At 42.3% G+C, this 18,295-nt stretch overlaps 1 protein-coding gene across 2 annotated transcripts in view; it reads left to right on the top strand.

Annotated features, from left to right (window-relative positions):
* The first annotated feature begins 11,302 nt into the window (after positions 1-11,302).
* The window catches only part of LOC118775240 (fibroblast growth factor 13), a 101,899-nt gene continuing 94,906 nt past the window's right edge, over positions 11,303-18,295 (top strand). Inside the window, exons 1-2 of one of the 2 annotated variants that reach the window (XM_036525057.1) lie at positions 11,303-11,556; positions 11,947-12,124. In XM_036525057.1, coding sequence (XP_036380950.1) covers positions 12,076-12,124 — 49 coding nt within the window. In that variant the 5' untranslated portion in view covers positions 11,303-11,556; positions 11,947-12,075. Of the gene's footprint in view, positions 11,557-11,784; positions 11,844-11,946; positions 12,125-18,295 lie in introns of those variants that run through there. The other variant, XM_036525056.1, reaches the window with a different exon arrangement.

Raw genomic sequence — 18,295 nt, 5'->3', positions numbered from 1 at the left:
GTAAAGGGATACCGAACCATTACAGGTTTCTCTACAAACAGTTCTTTGTGGCAAAGAATGCAGGTCTCTGTTGCCAGATGGTTCTGTGCAATGAAAATAACGGGTGGGTGAGAAATGAATGTCATTCAGAGGCGTCTGACCAGTTTCCATCAGCAGCTCCGGCCAGCTTTGTTGTCTTTGTGAGCACAGCCCAGTGTCGTTGCATCCTTTTGGCTGCTACACAAGGAACAAGGCATGCTCACAAATAGAAAAGCATATGTTTTCTCTCACATTTTAAACAAGCACTGCATATGTTTTCAGTTAATTGAAATAGACACATAGCCTTGTTCTTGCAGAGCTGTTACAGTTTTGGTCTTGCAAATGCTCAAGTTGGAGGAGGCGAATGATCCTCTTTGCGCAGAGACCCATTAATTGCTTGTTTTTATTTTTACGAGAAAGTCTTAGGCGGTTTGTTCAGTTTGCACCTCTCTCACCCTTGTTCAGGATTGGGAACGAGCTTCCTCTGCCTTGGCCAGCTTATGTGAGCTCACTCTCCCTACAGGCGCTAATGATCTGCAGCAGAGGGTTGGCACTCAGCTGCTGCTGTAAATGCTTTCATAAGCGTTCCTAATAGGAACTGGAATTATGTGTGTCCATTCCGGGCCATGTGTCCTTCTGTTGACACGTTTATGTCTGATCATTTCAACATGTGTCATGTTTCACATTTCTGAAAGTCCTTGACCTGTTATCACAGCCTTTTAATGATGTCAGCTGGGTGAAAAAAACAACAACAGCAGATAATCTACTCAACTAGTTGACTGTGAGGCAGAAGCAATGCCCAAAATTAACATTTGATGGAGGCTATGTGGATGCCGTTAAGTTAGAGCTTTAAAGGGCAGGTTAAGGCAGGAGAACAGGCACTACACACCAATGAACAACTGAGGTGTTATTGAAGCACCCAGTGTGTAAACAACTGACTTGTGAAGTTTGCTATTTTAAGAGGGTAAATGAGACAAAGCAAGTGTCTTTTCTCACTTTCTCTATCCCAGTCTCTCACTCTCCCTTCTCCTTTTTAGCCCAACTCCACTCATACTTTATTGCAGGGGTGCTGCACTGTATAGGGTTTTCTTCTGCCCCCTGCTGTGCATGAGTAAGACACTGACACATTCACCCCCACAGCTCCTCCGGGGGAGGCAGGTGAAGCTCCAGTCCTCCACAGTCCCAGCATCCACTTGGAGTCATTTTGTTCTGAGGACCACATTAAGCTTATGCACTTCAGCATGATGTTCGAGGTCTGGGGTTAAAGTACAATCCGCCATGCCGGACTCTGAGGGATTACTCTCCTAAATCCCTCATCTAGTACATTTTGTGACCCTCTTGCCTTGGACATCCCTCACAGCTGGAAATTAGCACAGGTGCCCCATGTTGTTGCCTCCTTGGTTCTATGAGTCCATTACAAAGAATTAAACTGCAGGCATCAAAGGCCCAGCCTCCCTGCTTCAGCCCCCTGGACACACTCATTGACATTAATGTGGTATTTGAAAACGAGACCTCCGTTAATTAGCGCAATCATTTTGATTATTTGAAAGGGTAATGTTTCACACCCCCACCCACTCTGCACCCACTTCCCAAACAAAACGGAGCTTTTGACATTTAAACAGACTGCTTGATATTTACTAAGCGGATAAAAACCCCAACTGTTATTTCTGTGCAGTAATGATCGCATTCAGTATGGCCCTGTTGGAACAAGCACAAACAATGTCCTGCGTGATACATTTTTGCAGATTGTGTGTCATCTTCACTTTAGGTTGAGTGTCCAAAGAGTGGACAGAATTTTTCCTCCTAAACACTGCACTCTAGCTGTTACTCCGCAGTCTGGCAGCAAGCCCTGAAGTGGTGTTCTACTCCTGGATTGTGTCTACGAGACAAAAACTGGAACTGGAGATTTCCTCTGGCGATGGAGAGAGCAGGAGGGGAGAAAGTCGATGGGAATGGATCCCGCTTTCTTTTTTTGCAGGAGTCTTGCTTCAGCGTTACCTGATAGTCTCCTGGGGTGGCTCAAGTGATCAGAGTTAATTCCATCGGGCACTTAGAGCTGTCACAACAGTGCCAGTGTGACTATAGGCTGAGGGGTGTAGGGGAAAGTGTGGGAAATCTTACACTGTGGAATGAACAGGGAATCACAGAAAGAAAAAGTGCATGTGACTATGTGACTGTGTGACTGTGTGTGTCTGACTTTGTGACTGTGTGTGTATGTGTGTGAGTGAGTGAGTTTGTGTGTATGTGTGTTACATATGGCTAGTATGTTGGTAATGTGGCATGGTAACATACGGTTTAAGATACGGGCAAAATAGCTTTAAACTAGCTTGTACCGGTGTGATTTTGAAAATTCAAATATGCTAGGTGATAACACGCACAAATCTAGGAAAAGTCATGAAAGGAGGGTCCTGGAATTTCATCGAGTGCAGAGAATTATTTTTTTTTTTGGTCGCTGCGGTCAGATGACCACTGCTCGGCGCCTCTAGGTATAAGTGGGTCAGACCAGCACGGCGCTTCTAGTGTTAAATAGCAGCCTTCCAGCACTGTCACACAGCTGTGGACATAGGGACACCCTTCCTGTTGTACCCCTTGCTCCGGCCCCCTCTCTCAGTGGCAGAAGGCCTGCTATCCACCCTCAGCCTCCACCCCTCTCATCAGTGTGTTCTGCCAGGCATGGACTCCATCGATATTCCATTCCCCGGCCATCACAACTAATGGACCCCGGCCTAAGTGTCTGTAGCTCTCCGTCTCCCACTCTTTCAGCCTGGTTACCTCCAGGTGGAGTAAATTATTGTGATTACTGTCCAATGATAATTTTCAATTATATGTCCATCTCCAAGACTGTGGAGGGCTGCTTTCCTCTCTGAGAGAATCCACTCCCCGTGATCCATTTTACTCTGAGTGACCCAGTTAGCAAAGAATCCACACTGCACTTTGTCCACCGAGCTCCAAGGGTGCCGACCCCCCGTGCTGCTCGAAAACAGCTCTCTCCCAAGTGCCAATGGCCTCGATGCAGCTGGACTCATAGGCGCTGTCAGGGCAGGAATGTGCAGCCACCATTAAGCAATATTGGAGCTTGTGTACCTCCTGGGTAGAGCAACCTGCAAAGCCTAATATTTGCCCACTGAATGTCAAATATAAGTCGGCTAAAAGCTAAAGTCGACAGAGGGGAGGAAGAGAGAGAGTGAGAGAGAGAGAGGGGCTAGGCTTCGGGATATTTCTCTCTCTGCGCTGAGCTTGGATGAACTCTTTGGCCAGAAATAGATCTGTGCCCCAGCCCAATCTCCTCCATGTGTCGTTATTGGCACCTGCCTCCTTGCTCCCACCTTCTGGTCACACAAGCGCAGTGCGCTGAGTTGTCCAAACCACTGAAGCTGCCCATACTGACAGACTGAATCATCTGACAGAGATAGATCCAGGGATCACTTCTTTCAGACACACCCTACCCATAACACCCTTTCTGGCTGTGTACTCACATTCTGGCAGAGGTGGTCCAAAGCGTTATGTTGAGGTTATGTGGCTACATAACCAAATATCTCTATAGGGCAGAGTGGTGTTCTCAGTGTGTTGTCCTTGGCTTATTCCATTCTGCTTAAGGTATTGTTTACATATAGGAAGTAATAATGACAGGACGATTATGTGTCCCTTATCAGTGCTTCCCAGAGCTCCCCCCTGTGCATTGGACATGCAGGAAAGTGTCCCTTTTCACCTCCATCCCTCTATCCTCTTAAACACCTGCGTGTGCCGGCATAACAAAAAGCCCACCCCCTCCGGCCAGGATGTCAGCCGGCCCTTTGCCTTCATTTGCTATTGTCTGCCTCAAACAATAGGACCCACGCTAAAGCCTCTGCGCTAAAACAAATAAATCACTCCTGACGTTTTTATTAAGAACGCTTTTCGCGCTGCCCCAGAAAATTATTTTGGGACTGATCTCTCACAATTTTAATATTGCCTCACGCATCACCACCCCGGTCACCATGGACAGCCACAGGAGATGCTGCGAGGCTTTCGCCATCTGTTCCGGTTTATATATTGATTTATCTATTCAGGTATGTTCATTGCAATTGATGAGTATGCTCTAGAGGCATGGCCAGAAGGACAAAACTGGCACTGTACTATAGCTGATTGGGACTGAAGACAAGAGTGAATGAATAGTTGGATATAAGATGGCCGGTGCTATGGCTGCTGGTCTGCCACGAACAAGAATGTGGGAAAAGAACTGCTGGGAAAACAGGGGGCAACCTTGAGCTTCCCAGCTCCTTTCATGTTTTAGTCTCTGATGTAACAATGGATGACATGGAGTGTCAGCTGACCTCAAAACCATGGGAAGCCAGCTGTCACCTGCTACTCCACATGAGCACTCGATAGTTGGTGTCACCCACGGGTCACTCTGCAGGAACCGCACCTCTCAAGCACTTCAATGAACAGCCACCAGCACACTTCAAAGCACCAAATTTTTTTTTCCTCTACTTGTCTGCAGTGTGGTGATATTATTCTAGCAGATTTTGAAGATGAGGTGGAGCTGGAAATGCAGAAGTGGAAAATTCTGCATCTTTTTGCAATGGCTGTACAAGGATAGGCTCACAAAGGAGTTGGATGTGAGTGGTGTAAAATGGACCCTGATCTCCTTGGCCTGAATGCTGTGAGTTTTCCTCTGGATATCACGTGTGGGGAGGCAAAAACACTGACTTTGGATCAGTGGTCAGTGATTGCTCACAACACTCTGCTCGCGAGTGCATTACTTCTCCAGTGCGAAGCATCATCACCGGTGTTTCCCCCTCTCCTTACGCAGCACCTCAGTCTGTCACATGCACTCAGTGGGTGCAGCCTCTTACACAGACAGGGCCTGACACCTCTGATTTGGGGAGGTGAAAGAGGGAATGAAGCAGCCTTGCTCTGCTCAGGGGAGAAGGACTAACAGGAAAAGAGGCTGCTCTGGCTCTGTTTGAGGAAGAGCATTGCAACCACCTGTGGAAAGCAACACTCCCACAACAAGGGTGGAGATTTAACTACAGCAAGGAATTTCATAGCAACAAAACCAAACTTACTCTACTCAAACTTAGGCTTTTATGTACATATGAGAAGGAGGGTGGGTTAAGTGCTGCCAAAAGCATTTCATGCATCCATTGTACTAACCTTTGCTAGTCCAAAAGGCAGAGTAATTATTCATTAATCTCTCACTTCTCATGGTTTCTTAACTGAGGGGACTTATTTAGAGTCACTGCCTGAATATGTTAGGTCTGCACCCACAAACATTGTCCAACTAGTAACCACCATACACACATACAGACACATAAGGTCTTTGCCCCTTATCAAAAGGGGTGTGAATGCCAACAATTAGTTACATTATTACATGCCTGGTGCTGGCTCGGTTTTTCACTGAGCAGCATAAACAATGTACAGCTCAACACAGAGTTCAGAGACACTCAGAGGCCTTCTGTAGGACAAAGACAGATTAAAAAAAACTTTACTGGCGCTTTTAAACATTCATTTAAAGATTTCATCCTACAAAGGCCCCCTGGGTACTAACAAACTCTATGGGGAGCTGCAGAGCGTAGATTTGTCAAATTAACATGTGATGCTTTGACATGTTTGCATAGGCAGATCGTGGCGTGCAGCTACGGCATCATGTGGCACGGCTCCCCGCAGACCTGTTGTTGTCACGTCCCCTTGTCCAGCTCTGTGGATGGCCCCAGGGGAGGGGCCTGAACGCAGCTGTAAACATGTCCTCGCTTGGGAGGTAAATGCCACATGGGCCCTGGCATGGTTCCTTTGCAGAATGGCATCATAGGCCACAAAGCTCTGACAACAGCTCCTCAACTAAAGACAGAGGCTAAACCACAAGTCGGGCTGCACTTTGTGCTTGTTTATTTGCACAAGCATTTCTATTCCTTTTTTGATAACTTTATTCATTTCCCCGACAGACTTTTATCACGCAGTCATGCACAGAGAATGCGTCATTGAATAGTGTAACAATTACATAAGTAAACAGTGTTAATTATTCACGGGCTGAACACAGCCTCCTATCAGAGAGGCTTTCTTTAAAATCGGAACTGCGCAGCTGCTGGTTCCCCCTCTGCCAGGTGCCTTGTGGATCAGAGGAAACAGGTCCGGCTCTTTCCTTCTCTGTCTGCTAAATGTTGTATGACTTCCTGTTAAGTGCACTGAAATGAGATATTCTCTGTCCTCCAGGCTGCTATAAATGATTCTTTATTGCTTTTTCCTTCTCTAGCCCCTCCTACCATTGAGGCCCCTGGAGGTTGATGCTGGAGTTCACTCCACCTTTTGAAGGCCAACTCTCTGTGACGGTGTGAGTTTGGAAGGAGAACAGAAAGAGCTCAGAGCTGAATGGAGCTCATAAACCTGAAACACTGTAAAGGGCCCTGGCAACTTGATGACACACCAAATGCAGGCACTGGCTTGACTACCTGCTGAGAGAATGGAACACGTGTTCCAACTTCTGGCTTTCTCATCGGTCTACCATCTAATGCTGCTATTGAGACAGGGTCTACAATAGGACATGGCATGGAGCACTGGACTCAGCCTGTGCTTGGACTGATCTCAGTGTAGAGATCTCAGGCAAGCTGATCAATCAGTGGGTTGCAATGGCACCAAACAGCCAGCAACACAAACACATAGGTGTTACACTTTAAAGGATGGGTCTCTTATAGAATGCAATTGGTCAATCAGTCGATTTTTGCAGGTAATTTTTTATGTGGAAATTGTCACAAAGCAACACATGATAATTTTTTTTTTCTGTGCATTTTGATCATTCATTAAAAATTATGTCACAGCTGTCCTACCAATACTGATGAAGCCATACAGAATCATAGGCCATTTGCAAACATCAGGAACTTGATTTGGAGTGTACTGGTATGTGGAATGCAGGTCAGGTGGAAAATTTTAATTAGTTTCAGGCTGTATGAATTGCTCAAAAAAGTAAAAATGTTCACTCTCCTATTCTGCGCTGAATCTGAAACTTCTTATGAGTTCCGTTTTTAGGTAAAAGAAGAAAGACGAGTCTTTTTGATTTAGTCTGAGCCTAAATGTACTTGTTCTCTCACAGTGGTTAAAAAAAATCTTATTTTGCCGTCTGTCAGCTTTAGAAGTTGAGTTAAACACATGAACAGAAAATCTGTCGATGGGGAGCAGAGAGAAGAAATATGGGTCATTTCCATCTAATTATATTCCAAGGCCAGGAAGGCAGTTAATGTCACATGCACTTGTGATGAATTTACTACCCTACCACATACACGCACACACAGCAACAGTAACAACAACAAAACACAGCACAAACACAATTTAAATTCTAAAACACCATGTCAGATAATAATGGTGATTTCATTTATTTTTGAAACTGTCATGTTGATTGAAATAAATGACACATGTGACTGACCCAGATTCGCAAAGCCATTTAAGGACAGTCAGTGTTGCTGGCAGTTTTTGAACCACTCAGAAAAGTCCCACTGTCTAAAAACTATCAATTTGTTGAATGTTAATCCAGTGAAATTTTACTCTTACTTTATTTTTACTATTTTGCTGTTTATCAACACACATTCACCCCTATGAATTGTATGACCTTTAGTTTCTTGTGAATACTTCTTAATAGCTGTTTATCAAGCCATTTTAAACATAAAATGTTGCAGAGCAGTTGGCCTACATAGAGAATGAATTTTATAGCAGTGGTCTTCAACCCTGCTCCTGGAGATCTACTTCTCAGTTTGTTTTTCATATCACCCTACATCACCTGTTTCTTGGAGGAATGGGGCTTGTCAGTCGCTGACTTATTTAAGAGAACTAGGGTGATTGACACCTCAGTGGTTCACAGGTTTTATGAGTAATATACTGTAGCTAGAGGGCGATGTAATGAAATAAAAAAATGCTGTGGCCTTCCATGTCAGTGACAATTCAAAGGCAATAAAATTCTTATCGTAAAGTAAAATAAAATTTTCATACATTTTAGTTGTTCCAAACAGGAATAATGTTGATAAGCATGTACTGCGTGCAAACAGATAACACACATTTTCACTCAGAGTGCATTTTAATTAATCACAAGACATGAATGCCATTGAGGCGTCAATCACCCTACAGTACTTCTCTTTAAAGAAGGGATTGGTTGGTTAGCAATGGGTAACAGGTGGTCCTATGCCTCCAGAAACAAGTGGTTTAGAAGGAAATGGAAAGAAAATTGTAAGGTAGGTCTCTGGGACCAGGATTGGAGGCCATTGATCTATTGAAATACAGCATCAGGTTTTTTCCATCATGGAATACATTCATTTTCAGTCAGGAACTCTTGATGCTGTTTTTAAAGCTGGGTGATTGTTAGTACATGTAATGAGCTGCCAACACTGTAGTGATAAGTGTACTAGCCGCAGTTAGGAATATTAGAAAATTTGCACAGCGCTGATTTGTCAGTTACGTAGAAGGACGAAAGAAGGTCAAAACGATGAAAACCCATTATGAATATTGTATGCCCTATGGTAAACGGTAAAACGAAGTGAATTTTGGTTTATTTATCACGTACCGGTTGTTGCGAGTCGAAGTAGGTAAGGCGATATACTTGCAGCTGTCTCTGGCACTTAAGAGAACGACTTGGAAAAGTATTGGACGAGCAAAGAAACTTTGAAAGGAGTCCAATATCACCTAAAATAGCAACCGTACATCCTGTGACTAACAACAGCAACACCCCACCCCCATCCCCGTAGGTCGGCTTTGCCGAAGCGAGCTTTTTAATTGTTTAATATTTCGTGAGGCTGTATTTTTATTGTTTTTGTTTACTAACGTATAGGCTAGTACTTTTTTTTACTGCTGTCCAATGTGCTGATTTAAACGTCATCGGTTGCTACAAAAGGAGCATTACAAACAGATCAATACGACTTCTATAAGACGTCGATAAGTCAGCTCATCGTCTGGTTTGAAGTTTGTTACCCACAGATTACCTTTTACCTTTAATTTTTTTTCCACAACTTCTGTTAGTCTTGCATTCACATAGTTTAAGGTAAGAAACATTGACATGGAATCTTGACACCAACTGTCACGAGCGTTTTGCTATTTTTTTTTTTTTACTCTGTGGTTGCTGTGGCAGTGTGCAATGTTTATCCAGCAGTTCTTTCACCCTTTCCCCCACCCTCATCTGCGTTTATTAACGGCATAAGATGCTGTTCTGGCGCAAACTCACCCGGCTATTTTGGTCAATAGCCTAATAAAATAACGCGCGGTTACCACAATGTATACTTAATCCAAACTACGTCCAGGCAAGTTTTACAGAAATGACTAACGTCATTACGTATTATTACGTTGGAATCTTCCTCGAGAGAAGGAGAAAACGGTGTGAAAATAATATTAACATAATAAACTAAAGCCAAAAATCTTAATTTCTTTGGAATAAATTCTTATTTATTTTTGGACACAACGCAGATGCACATCCCTACCGCTGCAAAGCTAACAAAAATACGAAGGAAAAATAACACATCTGGAAAAAAAACATTTCACATAGATTATGCTAACACGATGAGAAGAAACGGGCAATCTGTTACAAGTCCAACTGTTAATATATATGTGAACGATATTTCCTCTCGGCAGGTTGAAAATGTAATTTCATTTGCTTGGTATGAATGAACAGAAAGACAGACACCATTTCTCAGTTACATGAAAGCAGTGACGTGCACTGCCATGAAACACATCCGTACACATACAAATATTGATAAAGCTGTGCGTATCATTCCCTTTGCGTCTAAAACATGACGTATAGACTAACCTATTCCACGACCTGTTTATGTTAACATGTGCAAACAATGCTGCTAGCTTAGAAAATAAATCGGTCTCTTATGAAAGTTTAAAGAATGAAGAGAGCGTCGATTTTAACTGCCGAGGTGGTATCGACATGCTAACGATTATTGAATGGAATTAGTTGGGGCTATGGATATATCAAACTGCTGTCGCCCATCTGTGTGCAGAAAGGGGATTGTAAAAGCCAAGCGATAGCTTGACGGCTACTATGTCCAACTGGTTTATACAGTATCGAGGTTCTGTCGGGGACCTATAGAGTTAAATGTCGTTTGCATTTCACAGCACCTCCGCTATACAAGAATCTTGAGGGAATTCGGAGACAAGATGAAAAACGACAGCGCAGTGAAACTTTAGAAAGGTGCGTTCAGCCTTTTTTTAAACACTGCCGTGGTGTTGCAGTTTTGGTGAATCATAATGACGTATTAATACTTTGCATTCGGAGATCGGACACAGACTCGTCTGGTGAATTTCTTATGCGTCTACCAGATTTTTACAAAATTCATGCAGGACTTTGGTATTGTTGACGGGACGAACAGAAAGACTCCGCCTCAGTGAGACTGCATTTTGCTTTTCCTCCTATAGAGCATCCAGGTGAGAGAATGGTGCAATTGTCAAGTGTTCTCGTGAAAATGAGATATTAGGCTACTTATTTACTTATAGTTATCCGACTGTTAGTGTTTTCGAAATTTATGAGTAAAGTGTCTTTATGTAGCTATGCGAGTGTAATAATCAGTTTCGTTCATAGGCAGTTTACTTTCATGCAACTTCAAAACAGCTGTTATTTGCCAGTGAAGTTGAAAGTGTTGCAGGCCCGCGTATCACATAGTTTTATACAGAGAACAACAACAGCGTAAGTATTCAACAATTTTACAGATTAATTTGCTCGTTATTGGTTTATTTGTTTTTCTTTTGTGATCAAAAGAACTTTAAAGCTATATGGCAACATTTATTTGGCTAAACTGTATGCTAATTTCTTCATTAAGTCGTATATGTGGACAGTTATGTTGAGGCCAGTTTCATTTACTGTGAGTTAAAACAAAATCTTACCATGTACCCTACGTGTTACAAGAGCGGGAAATAAATGACCACAAACAAATCTTTTAGACACCTATTCTCGCGGGCAATCCTTTGCGTTTTTAAATCAATGTGTCACAGAACGCTACGGGTGCACTTTTTACAAGCCCTCTGAGAACTTGCTTGCTATTATGATTACAACCTCACGTGAGCTGTTTTATAACTGGTGGATGGAAATGAACTGGTTAATAATTGATTGCATGTTCTTAAATGTATTACAAGTCCTGCTACCTGCATCACCAAGTATGTAAATTAAGTCCCCCCTTGTTGATACTGGTCTTATTTCTTCATATGCAATGAGTGCGTGAAAGGCAAATGCGAATATTTTAAGATTTGGAATTGACGTTTCGCGTCTGGAGAGCCTAGTAGAGCATGCTCCGGTGTGTCAGGCACTTGCCAATAACCCTCCGTAGTTCGAGAAGGAGGTTCCCCTGGGCCAGGGTTATTTTAGTTTAATTTCCATACCGTCTGTCTCATCTGACGTCGACTGATAGACATTGAGAGTGTTTGTCTTTTTTTCTTTTTTGTTTTCTGTCCTTTTTTTTCTTTCTGAAAATTTACAAGCGCGAAAACCGAAATCGTAGTGGTTTTGTAACAGAACGCAACGGAATCTCCGTGGATGAGTGTATTTTTATCAATGTGCATTGATGTAGCAGAAAGCGTGGTGGAGATAAGGTAAGAATGGTAATATAACGCAGAAAGGGAAAATTGTATCAATATTAACAATGACGTTGCTAACAGCGATCTCTTTTAAGAGTTTTCTAGTGCAGACATTCCAAACGACATCAGTCTTCATAGTCCTGCAACGAATGTCTCTGAAAGAGTAGCTCAGTGGAAACAGCAGGTTTTGAAATGAAAGAACTGGTTTTAGTATGTATTTCGTTCAGCTCAGTGTGTTAATATAATGCATATGCACTAGCTGGGTACGCATTGATGTCTTGTTTGATTTAAAAGACTGAATGGTAAGGGTTAGCTAAGCTTGTATCATTGAGTGTCTTTCCTTTGTTGCATTTAAATTGAAACATGTATCGCTAATTTTGTTCTTTCCTTTATTTCGTCTCACAGTGCCCTTATCTCAAAATCCGATACATTAGGGGGGATTTTCCAAGGATTTCGCAGAAGACGCAGTTTGTAAACAATTTAAGGATTTTGTTTCTAGTCTTAATCGGGAATTACACATCCAAACTGGGATCTATGAGCGGAAAAGTGGCGAAGCCTAAAGAAGAAAAGGATGCTTCAAAGGGTAAGAGACGAATCTTGCAACAAAGATTGCTGCGCTTAAAGCGACCGTGCGCCCTATTCATCGCCAACACGTTTCATTTTTCTCCACTGGGATTAAAAAAGGCAACTGTAAACAATCATTGGTTATAATAGCGGGCATTTTTAAACATGGTGTATCAGCCTCTACAGGGTTCTGCAAGAGACCGGGTTGCAGAGGAGACTCGCGTTTCTTTGTTCATCATCCATTAACGACTAATGTATAATCCCCTCATCAGTCTAAACTGTGACGCTTTCTGTAGTCATGGTGGTTATCAGAGGTTAGCGGTAATTAAAGTTCATTAAAACAAAATAATCACCAAGACACTGATTAATGCACGAAGAGAATCGGAGCTTCGATTAATACTGTATACTTGTATAAAAGATGAAATGGGAGTACTGTCGCTTTAACGTAATGGCAATAACGCATGGATGTCACTTGCATACTGTTGAAATGGTCTTTTTCGTGCACTCGAGTATCCCGAAGGTAGGTCTGTACAGTGTCATTGATTTATATATTCCGGTTGCACAAAGGTGTTTTTAAACTAGACGGTGGCGTGGACGCACATGGTATAGCATTTATTTTTGGCAGCTACTGCGCAATTTGCATACAATTTGCTCCTGCGTGTCTCTGGCACCAGCGCGCTGCGTGTCGGGATGTAAACGGGGTAACCATTGCCATGGAGACAAAGGGGAGACGGGGTTGCCAAAGAAACATTGGCAAGTTGCGTTTAATTCACACACAGTTTGGGGTAGGGGCTAGTAGGGTAGCTTGCATACAAGAACTTATACAAAGCTGATTGTAGTTGATTTGTCAAATAAGTGCAATGATGTAACTACTGTTACTGTGATAAGTACATAGCGTCTCAGATTAGATCATACATTAGTGTAGTGTAGTGTGCTTTTCTCGGCGGTACTGAGTTGTATATTTTGCATTTCAGTTGGAGCATTTGTGCTAAAACTGCATCCATACACTTGTTGAAAAACCCTGTTATTAACAGACCACTGAATTCCACCAGATAACGCTACAAATCAGAGACAACTTGCCACATATGAAGCCAACAGAACTGTATGGTTTATGAGTGCACTTTTTAAGTCTGTGGCCAGAGAGGTGCATAAGACTGGTTATAGACCAGATCTTTATTTGAGTTTTTCTGTAGTAACTGTAAAGCTGCAGATCTCATGTCCAGAGCTATAGCGAGCGAGAGAGAGATGGATTTAGGTCTTACAAGTCGTTCTCAGTTTCCCACCTCAGGCACAGGCAGCTCACAGCAGTGTATTTGGGCCAAACAACCAGGTCTGTGTGTGCGGGAGGAGGAAGGGGAAGAGCAGGACAAAGTGTGCCAACAGAGGCATAAAACAGAGCAGAGACAAGCCCCTGTTGAACCCGACCTCACAAAACCGAAGAACACATGTGAAGCCAAACTGTGAATTCTTCTGCTTTTTGAAATATTGTGAACTCCAGGCTTTTATTTTGAACACTGTGGGGAATGTGGGTTTGAAACAGATTTTCCTTGTTGAGGGACTACACTGTTTGCTGGATGTTGTGTACAGTGTACATACAATATGAAATATGACCAGATTAAATGTGCTTTTCATTGGTTCACTATCAGGGCAAGGACTTAATCTTATTGCTGAATATCAATATGGAAATTAAAGGTCACTGAGAGCTGTGCATTGAAGGTGTTACGTAAGGACATCACCAAAGTCCCCGCCCCCTGATAAAAGAAGTAGTTATCACTGTATGGCCTTGTTGTTTACCATGCACTGTTATACAGACTGTGAGGTGTAAGGATTTGACTGCTATGGCAGATGCAAGTCTCTCTCCATTATCAGTCAGCCCGGTCATTTTTCCCCAGAGAGGATGTCCCTGGTGTTTGAAAATTAGGAAAGGGACCGCACTATCACCCTGTTATTGGGAAGACAGGGAGGAGATCTGAGATTAGACAGTCCTGGTACTGCTGATTCTCATGGAGAAGTTACAATATGTGGTCAGGCACAGAATACAGGGGAACACATGGCCATTAAGAGTATTAAGCAGTGAATAGCTGAGTATCCCAGCTATACATACTGGAGTAATTTGCTTGCTTATTGGTTGTTTGGAATAGAAATTACACAGAGAGTAATGTGAATGACCACATTGTTCTCTTTTGTTGTTTTACTTTTTGTTTTTAAGACGGGTACTATAGCGTTCACTGTCTCCATGTTGCTTAAGGAAGCTCAGGGGCAAGTACTGTTAGCTTTGTGTCTGATTGTTCTTTGTTGGGGGCAGTGGCATTCATGTTTCAGTTTGTTAGACTGAGTAGTCAAGTAACAGGGCTGGCAGGATAGCTTTGTTTTCTTTTCCCCAAAGACAAATCAACTGAGTATTCTGCTAGTTCATAAGCAGAAAGATATATTTTGAATTTTCCCCAGCTATTTGTTTTGAAGGCGTTACTGCAGATGGCAGTTTTTAAATTTTTTTTTACATTAAAATAATTTTTTCATGTTTTTTGGGTGACTGGCAATCCTGTTAGGCAGACAAACATATTGGATTCCAAAGGGCTGTAGTGGTTTGGGCTGGATGTGTTCTTTTTCCACTTCATTTTTGTGTCTTAGTTCTGAAGCACACTTCTCACGGAAGCTCGCGTCCCTCCACACTGTTCTCTGTGAGGACAGGTCTGTCTCTTAAACATACTAACTTATTTGTCACCATGTTAAGGTTTGTTTTCACTTAAAGTACCCTAGTTATCACTTGCCTTGGTTGTCATTCTTACCCAAGAGGGTTGCGTCTTAAGCAGTCATATTTCTCTGTGCTGTTGTGTTGGAGTCAGCAGAGCCAGTGCTCCGCTAAGTTATCACATCTCTGATCAATTTGATGTCATAGTTTAGCATGTGGTATAGATGTTTTGTAATATATTCTGGATTTTGAAATCTTCTGACAGTAGGCAATGTGCCCATTTCGTACAGTTGATTGGAACATAACTGAAAATGCCCTGAAGTGAATTATCCAGACAAAAGTGTGCTTTTGTACTGTAGCATTACAAGTTGCAAATGTCAGAGGCTGTTGTTGAGATTGAGGTTGAGTTAACATTTCTTTTCTATGTACTTTCTGCATGAAGAGTTTGTCCACGATCAGTCCTTGTATATCCGTGTCCTAAAGGTCACAGGGTACTTAAATGTGAATGTTGAGATGTCTGAATATGAATTTTATAACTTGCAATAAACCTAAGGGTATGTTTTACCATTGAGCAAAAGATGTAGAGTTTCACTGTCCATTTGTATTCCTTTTTACTTGCAGATAAACTCAGATGAAAAACAAACTTGTGCAGTCTTGGTGAATCTCTGATTCTGCTGAGCTGATGGTACTTAGGCTTTGGATTCATACATACTCTTAAATAGTGGAGCACACAGCATTCCTCTTGAATCTACTGTATGTTGGCAGACAAAGCCCGGCCCAAGGCCTACCTCACTACAGGAATCGATGGGAATCCAGAGTGCAGTTATGAGATGCTTCATTAATTAATCAGTCTACAGTGGTGGAATGCTGTGATGCCTACTCTGTTCCTGGTGCAACAGCATACATTGTTAGTACAGTTTTTATCATTCTGTTGATTGGGTGGATTGTTCACTTCTCCCTGTAGTGTGGCTTGTTGCTAATTTTGATTGATGGTTTTTAATCTGTAACTTTTTTTCCATCAAGCATATATTTCTTTTGTCAATTTCAGGGACCACTGAACTCCTACAAATGAAACATTGAATGTCCCTGTTTCAGTTAATTACTCATCTAACACTGGATTAGTTGGCTATTTGGTGTTTATTTTAATGGACAGAGTTTTGGGGAAGCACTGAATTTGGAAATCAGTTTGATTTTCTGAATAGTACTTTTCAGATCTGAAATATCATTCAACATAGCAGCAGGTAGTGATAATTAGTTACTGTGTTTTATAGCCTGGAATTCAGTCCTCCACCAGCAAGACACTGGTACAGTCTCCTCATAGAGCCACCTGTTGTAAATTCATTAACAATCTTCCCATTGTGCCACCTGAATCATGTCACTGAAAGATTACTAACTATGCACAAATGAATGCTAGTTCACAGAGACATGCTCCTGGCAGTCAACACATTTACATTTTTTCTGTAATATTCATGATTATATTTCAATACAACATTTTAAAATTATGAGAATATTATTTTTGAACTGATGATTTTGAGCTTCAAAAGGAAAGAAATACTTAATCAGAAATACCAAATGACACTATAATGAAGTATAAAAGATAATCTCTTATGGATTAAATGTAGAATAACAATATTTTTGAGTAAATATTGTAAATATTCTAAATTCATTATAAAAGCAACAGACCTACAGTATTGTAGCAGTTTGTCATTGTAACTCTCCCTTTGGTATAAAAAAGTAATGAGAAGTCGAGGGTCGTCTACGTGTTCTCTGATAATAAGTGCCTTTGTTTAATTTCCCCTTTCAGAGGGCTAAATGGCTTGTTCACCGCTTGACATGATCTAATAGAAAGCCTTTACCTCTGTTAGAAATGGGGGTGGGGGGAGAAAGAGAGGAAGGTGCATAAGCAATCCAGTTAAATAAAGGCTTCACACATTGAGCAGAGAGTGGAGAGAAAGTACTGACTCTCTGCGTAATTGAGCTGGAGCACCCAGCACAGAAGGAACACCCTTTAAGTAGATTCCATTTATAGCTAGACCATCAGTCTATTGGCAAGTAATTTATTTTGTTTCACGTGTGACTTGTGGCTGGGAACCAGACCTCCAGCTGTGATGATTTTGGTTGAAGATCAGGAGCATAAACCACCAGGCAGGCAACTTGCAGCTAGTCTGAACATTTGCATGCAAGAGAACACGTTAGCGAATGGTGTCTTTCCCCTCCATCTGTCTGGAGACCGCTTGTTCCTGAAGGTTGAGGGCACTTGTAGGGAAAGCTCTGTTTGATGTAAGGCCGCAGCCGTGGCTCTGTGGGGCTTGTTGTGGTGGAGTGATGACTCCAGCCTGCCGGGTCCTGCACCGCTCTGCAGATTGGCCGGCGCAGCCCGGAGGGGGGACTCGCCGCGCATCAGAGCGCTGCCACTCTGAATGGAGGGGGCCGTGTACTGAATGTACTGAAATGCTCAGGTTTGTTGTGGCCCCGTCTCTTCATCTCTGCTCCCGGTGCCATTGCAGTCACTGTGCTTTCCGGAAGATTCCCGCTTTTCTATAGGCTGAGCCTGTCTTTTTCCTCCACCCAGCCGGTGCGGTCGCATGAGCTGCTATGCATCAAGACTGTCACATTAATGATTTAAGGTACTCCATAGAACCTGTATAGCACCTTTAAACAATTTCCACTCTTTAAAATGACTATCACACATAAAAGCTGCTGTAACCATTGAAGTAAGCACTGCATGTTGAAGTACTCTCTGGTAAAATGTTGATGATTATTTTTTCAAATTTGACTTTAGGTTTGATCTTGGTGATCATGGAACAGTATGATATAAAGGCTAATGTCAAAGGAGTGCTTTGTCTCCTTTTGAGAAGCTGAGAAGCTGAATTAACAAGAACAAGTTGACACCTTACAGGTGTCTCATTTTGTTCAATTCCAACCTTCATAAGCCTTTACAAAAAATGATCACACAAAAAAGGTGACAGGTGTTCTAGTGGGACCACACTTACCTCATTTCATTTGACTGAAAGACTGACTCACTGTCCTTAAATACTAAAATTACTGGTTCTAAAGTAATCTCTGGAGGCCGTGTATGGTTGGGTGAGAGTGATGGGAGTGTATACTGGTGTATACTGTTCTCAGTACATTAGGGTCTGATGAGTGCTGCAACTCTCTGCAGGTTGCTTTGGATTATTCTGTCTGTCTGTCTTATTATTCTGTCTGATCCTTACTCTCCTGCTCCCCGCCCACTGTTATCATCCCAATTTCATTAAAAGGAATCAGCATCGATCGCTCCTTGTGAAAGGGCTTGGGAATGGGGTCGAGAGTGAAAAACGGCTGCTGACCCTGGAGCACTTCACAAAAAATGTTTCCTTTATTCGCTTAATCACTTAACCAATGTATGTCTGTGGTGCTGTTTGATATCACACGTTCCGTAAAGACACTCTTACTTTGCCCCCATTCAGTCACTCTGGGCTGTCTGTTGCCAGGTGATATATGAGGGACTGGAGAGAG

The sequence above is a fragment of the Megalops cyprinoides genome, chromosome 3, assembly GCF_013368585.1.
Source record: "Megalops cyprinoides isolate fMegCyp1 chromosome 3, fMegCyp1.pri, whole genome shotgun sequence".
Lineage (NCBI taxonomy): Eukaryota > Metazoa > Chordata > Actinopteri > Elopiformes > Megalopidae > Megalops > Megalops cyprinoides.
The sequence above is the reverse complement of the archived record's forward strand: the minus strand, read 5'-3'. Positions and strand labels throughout refer to the sequence as shown.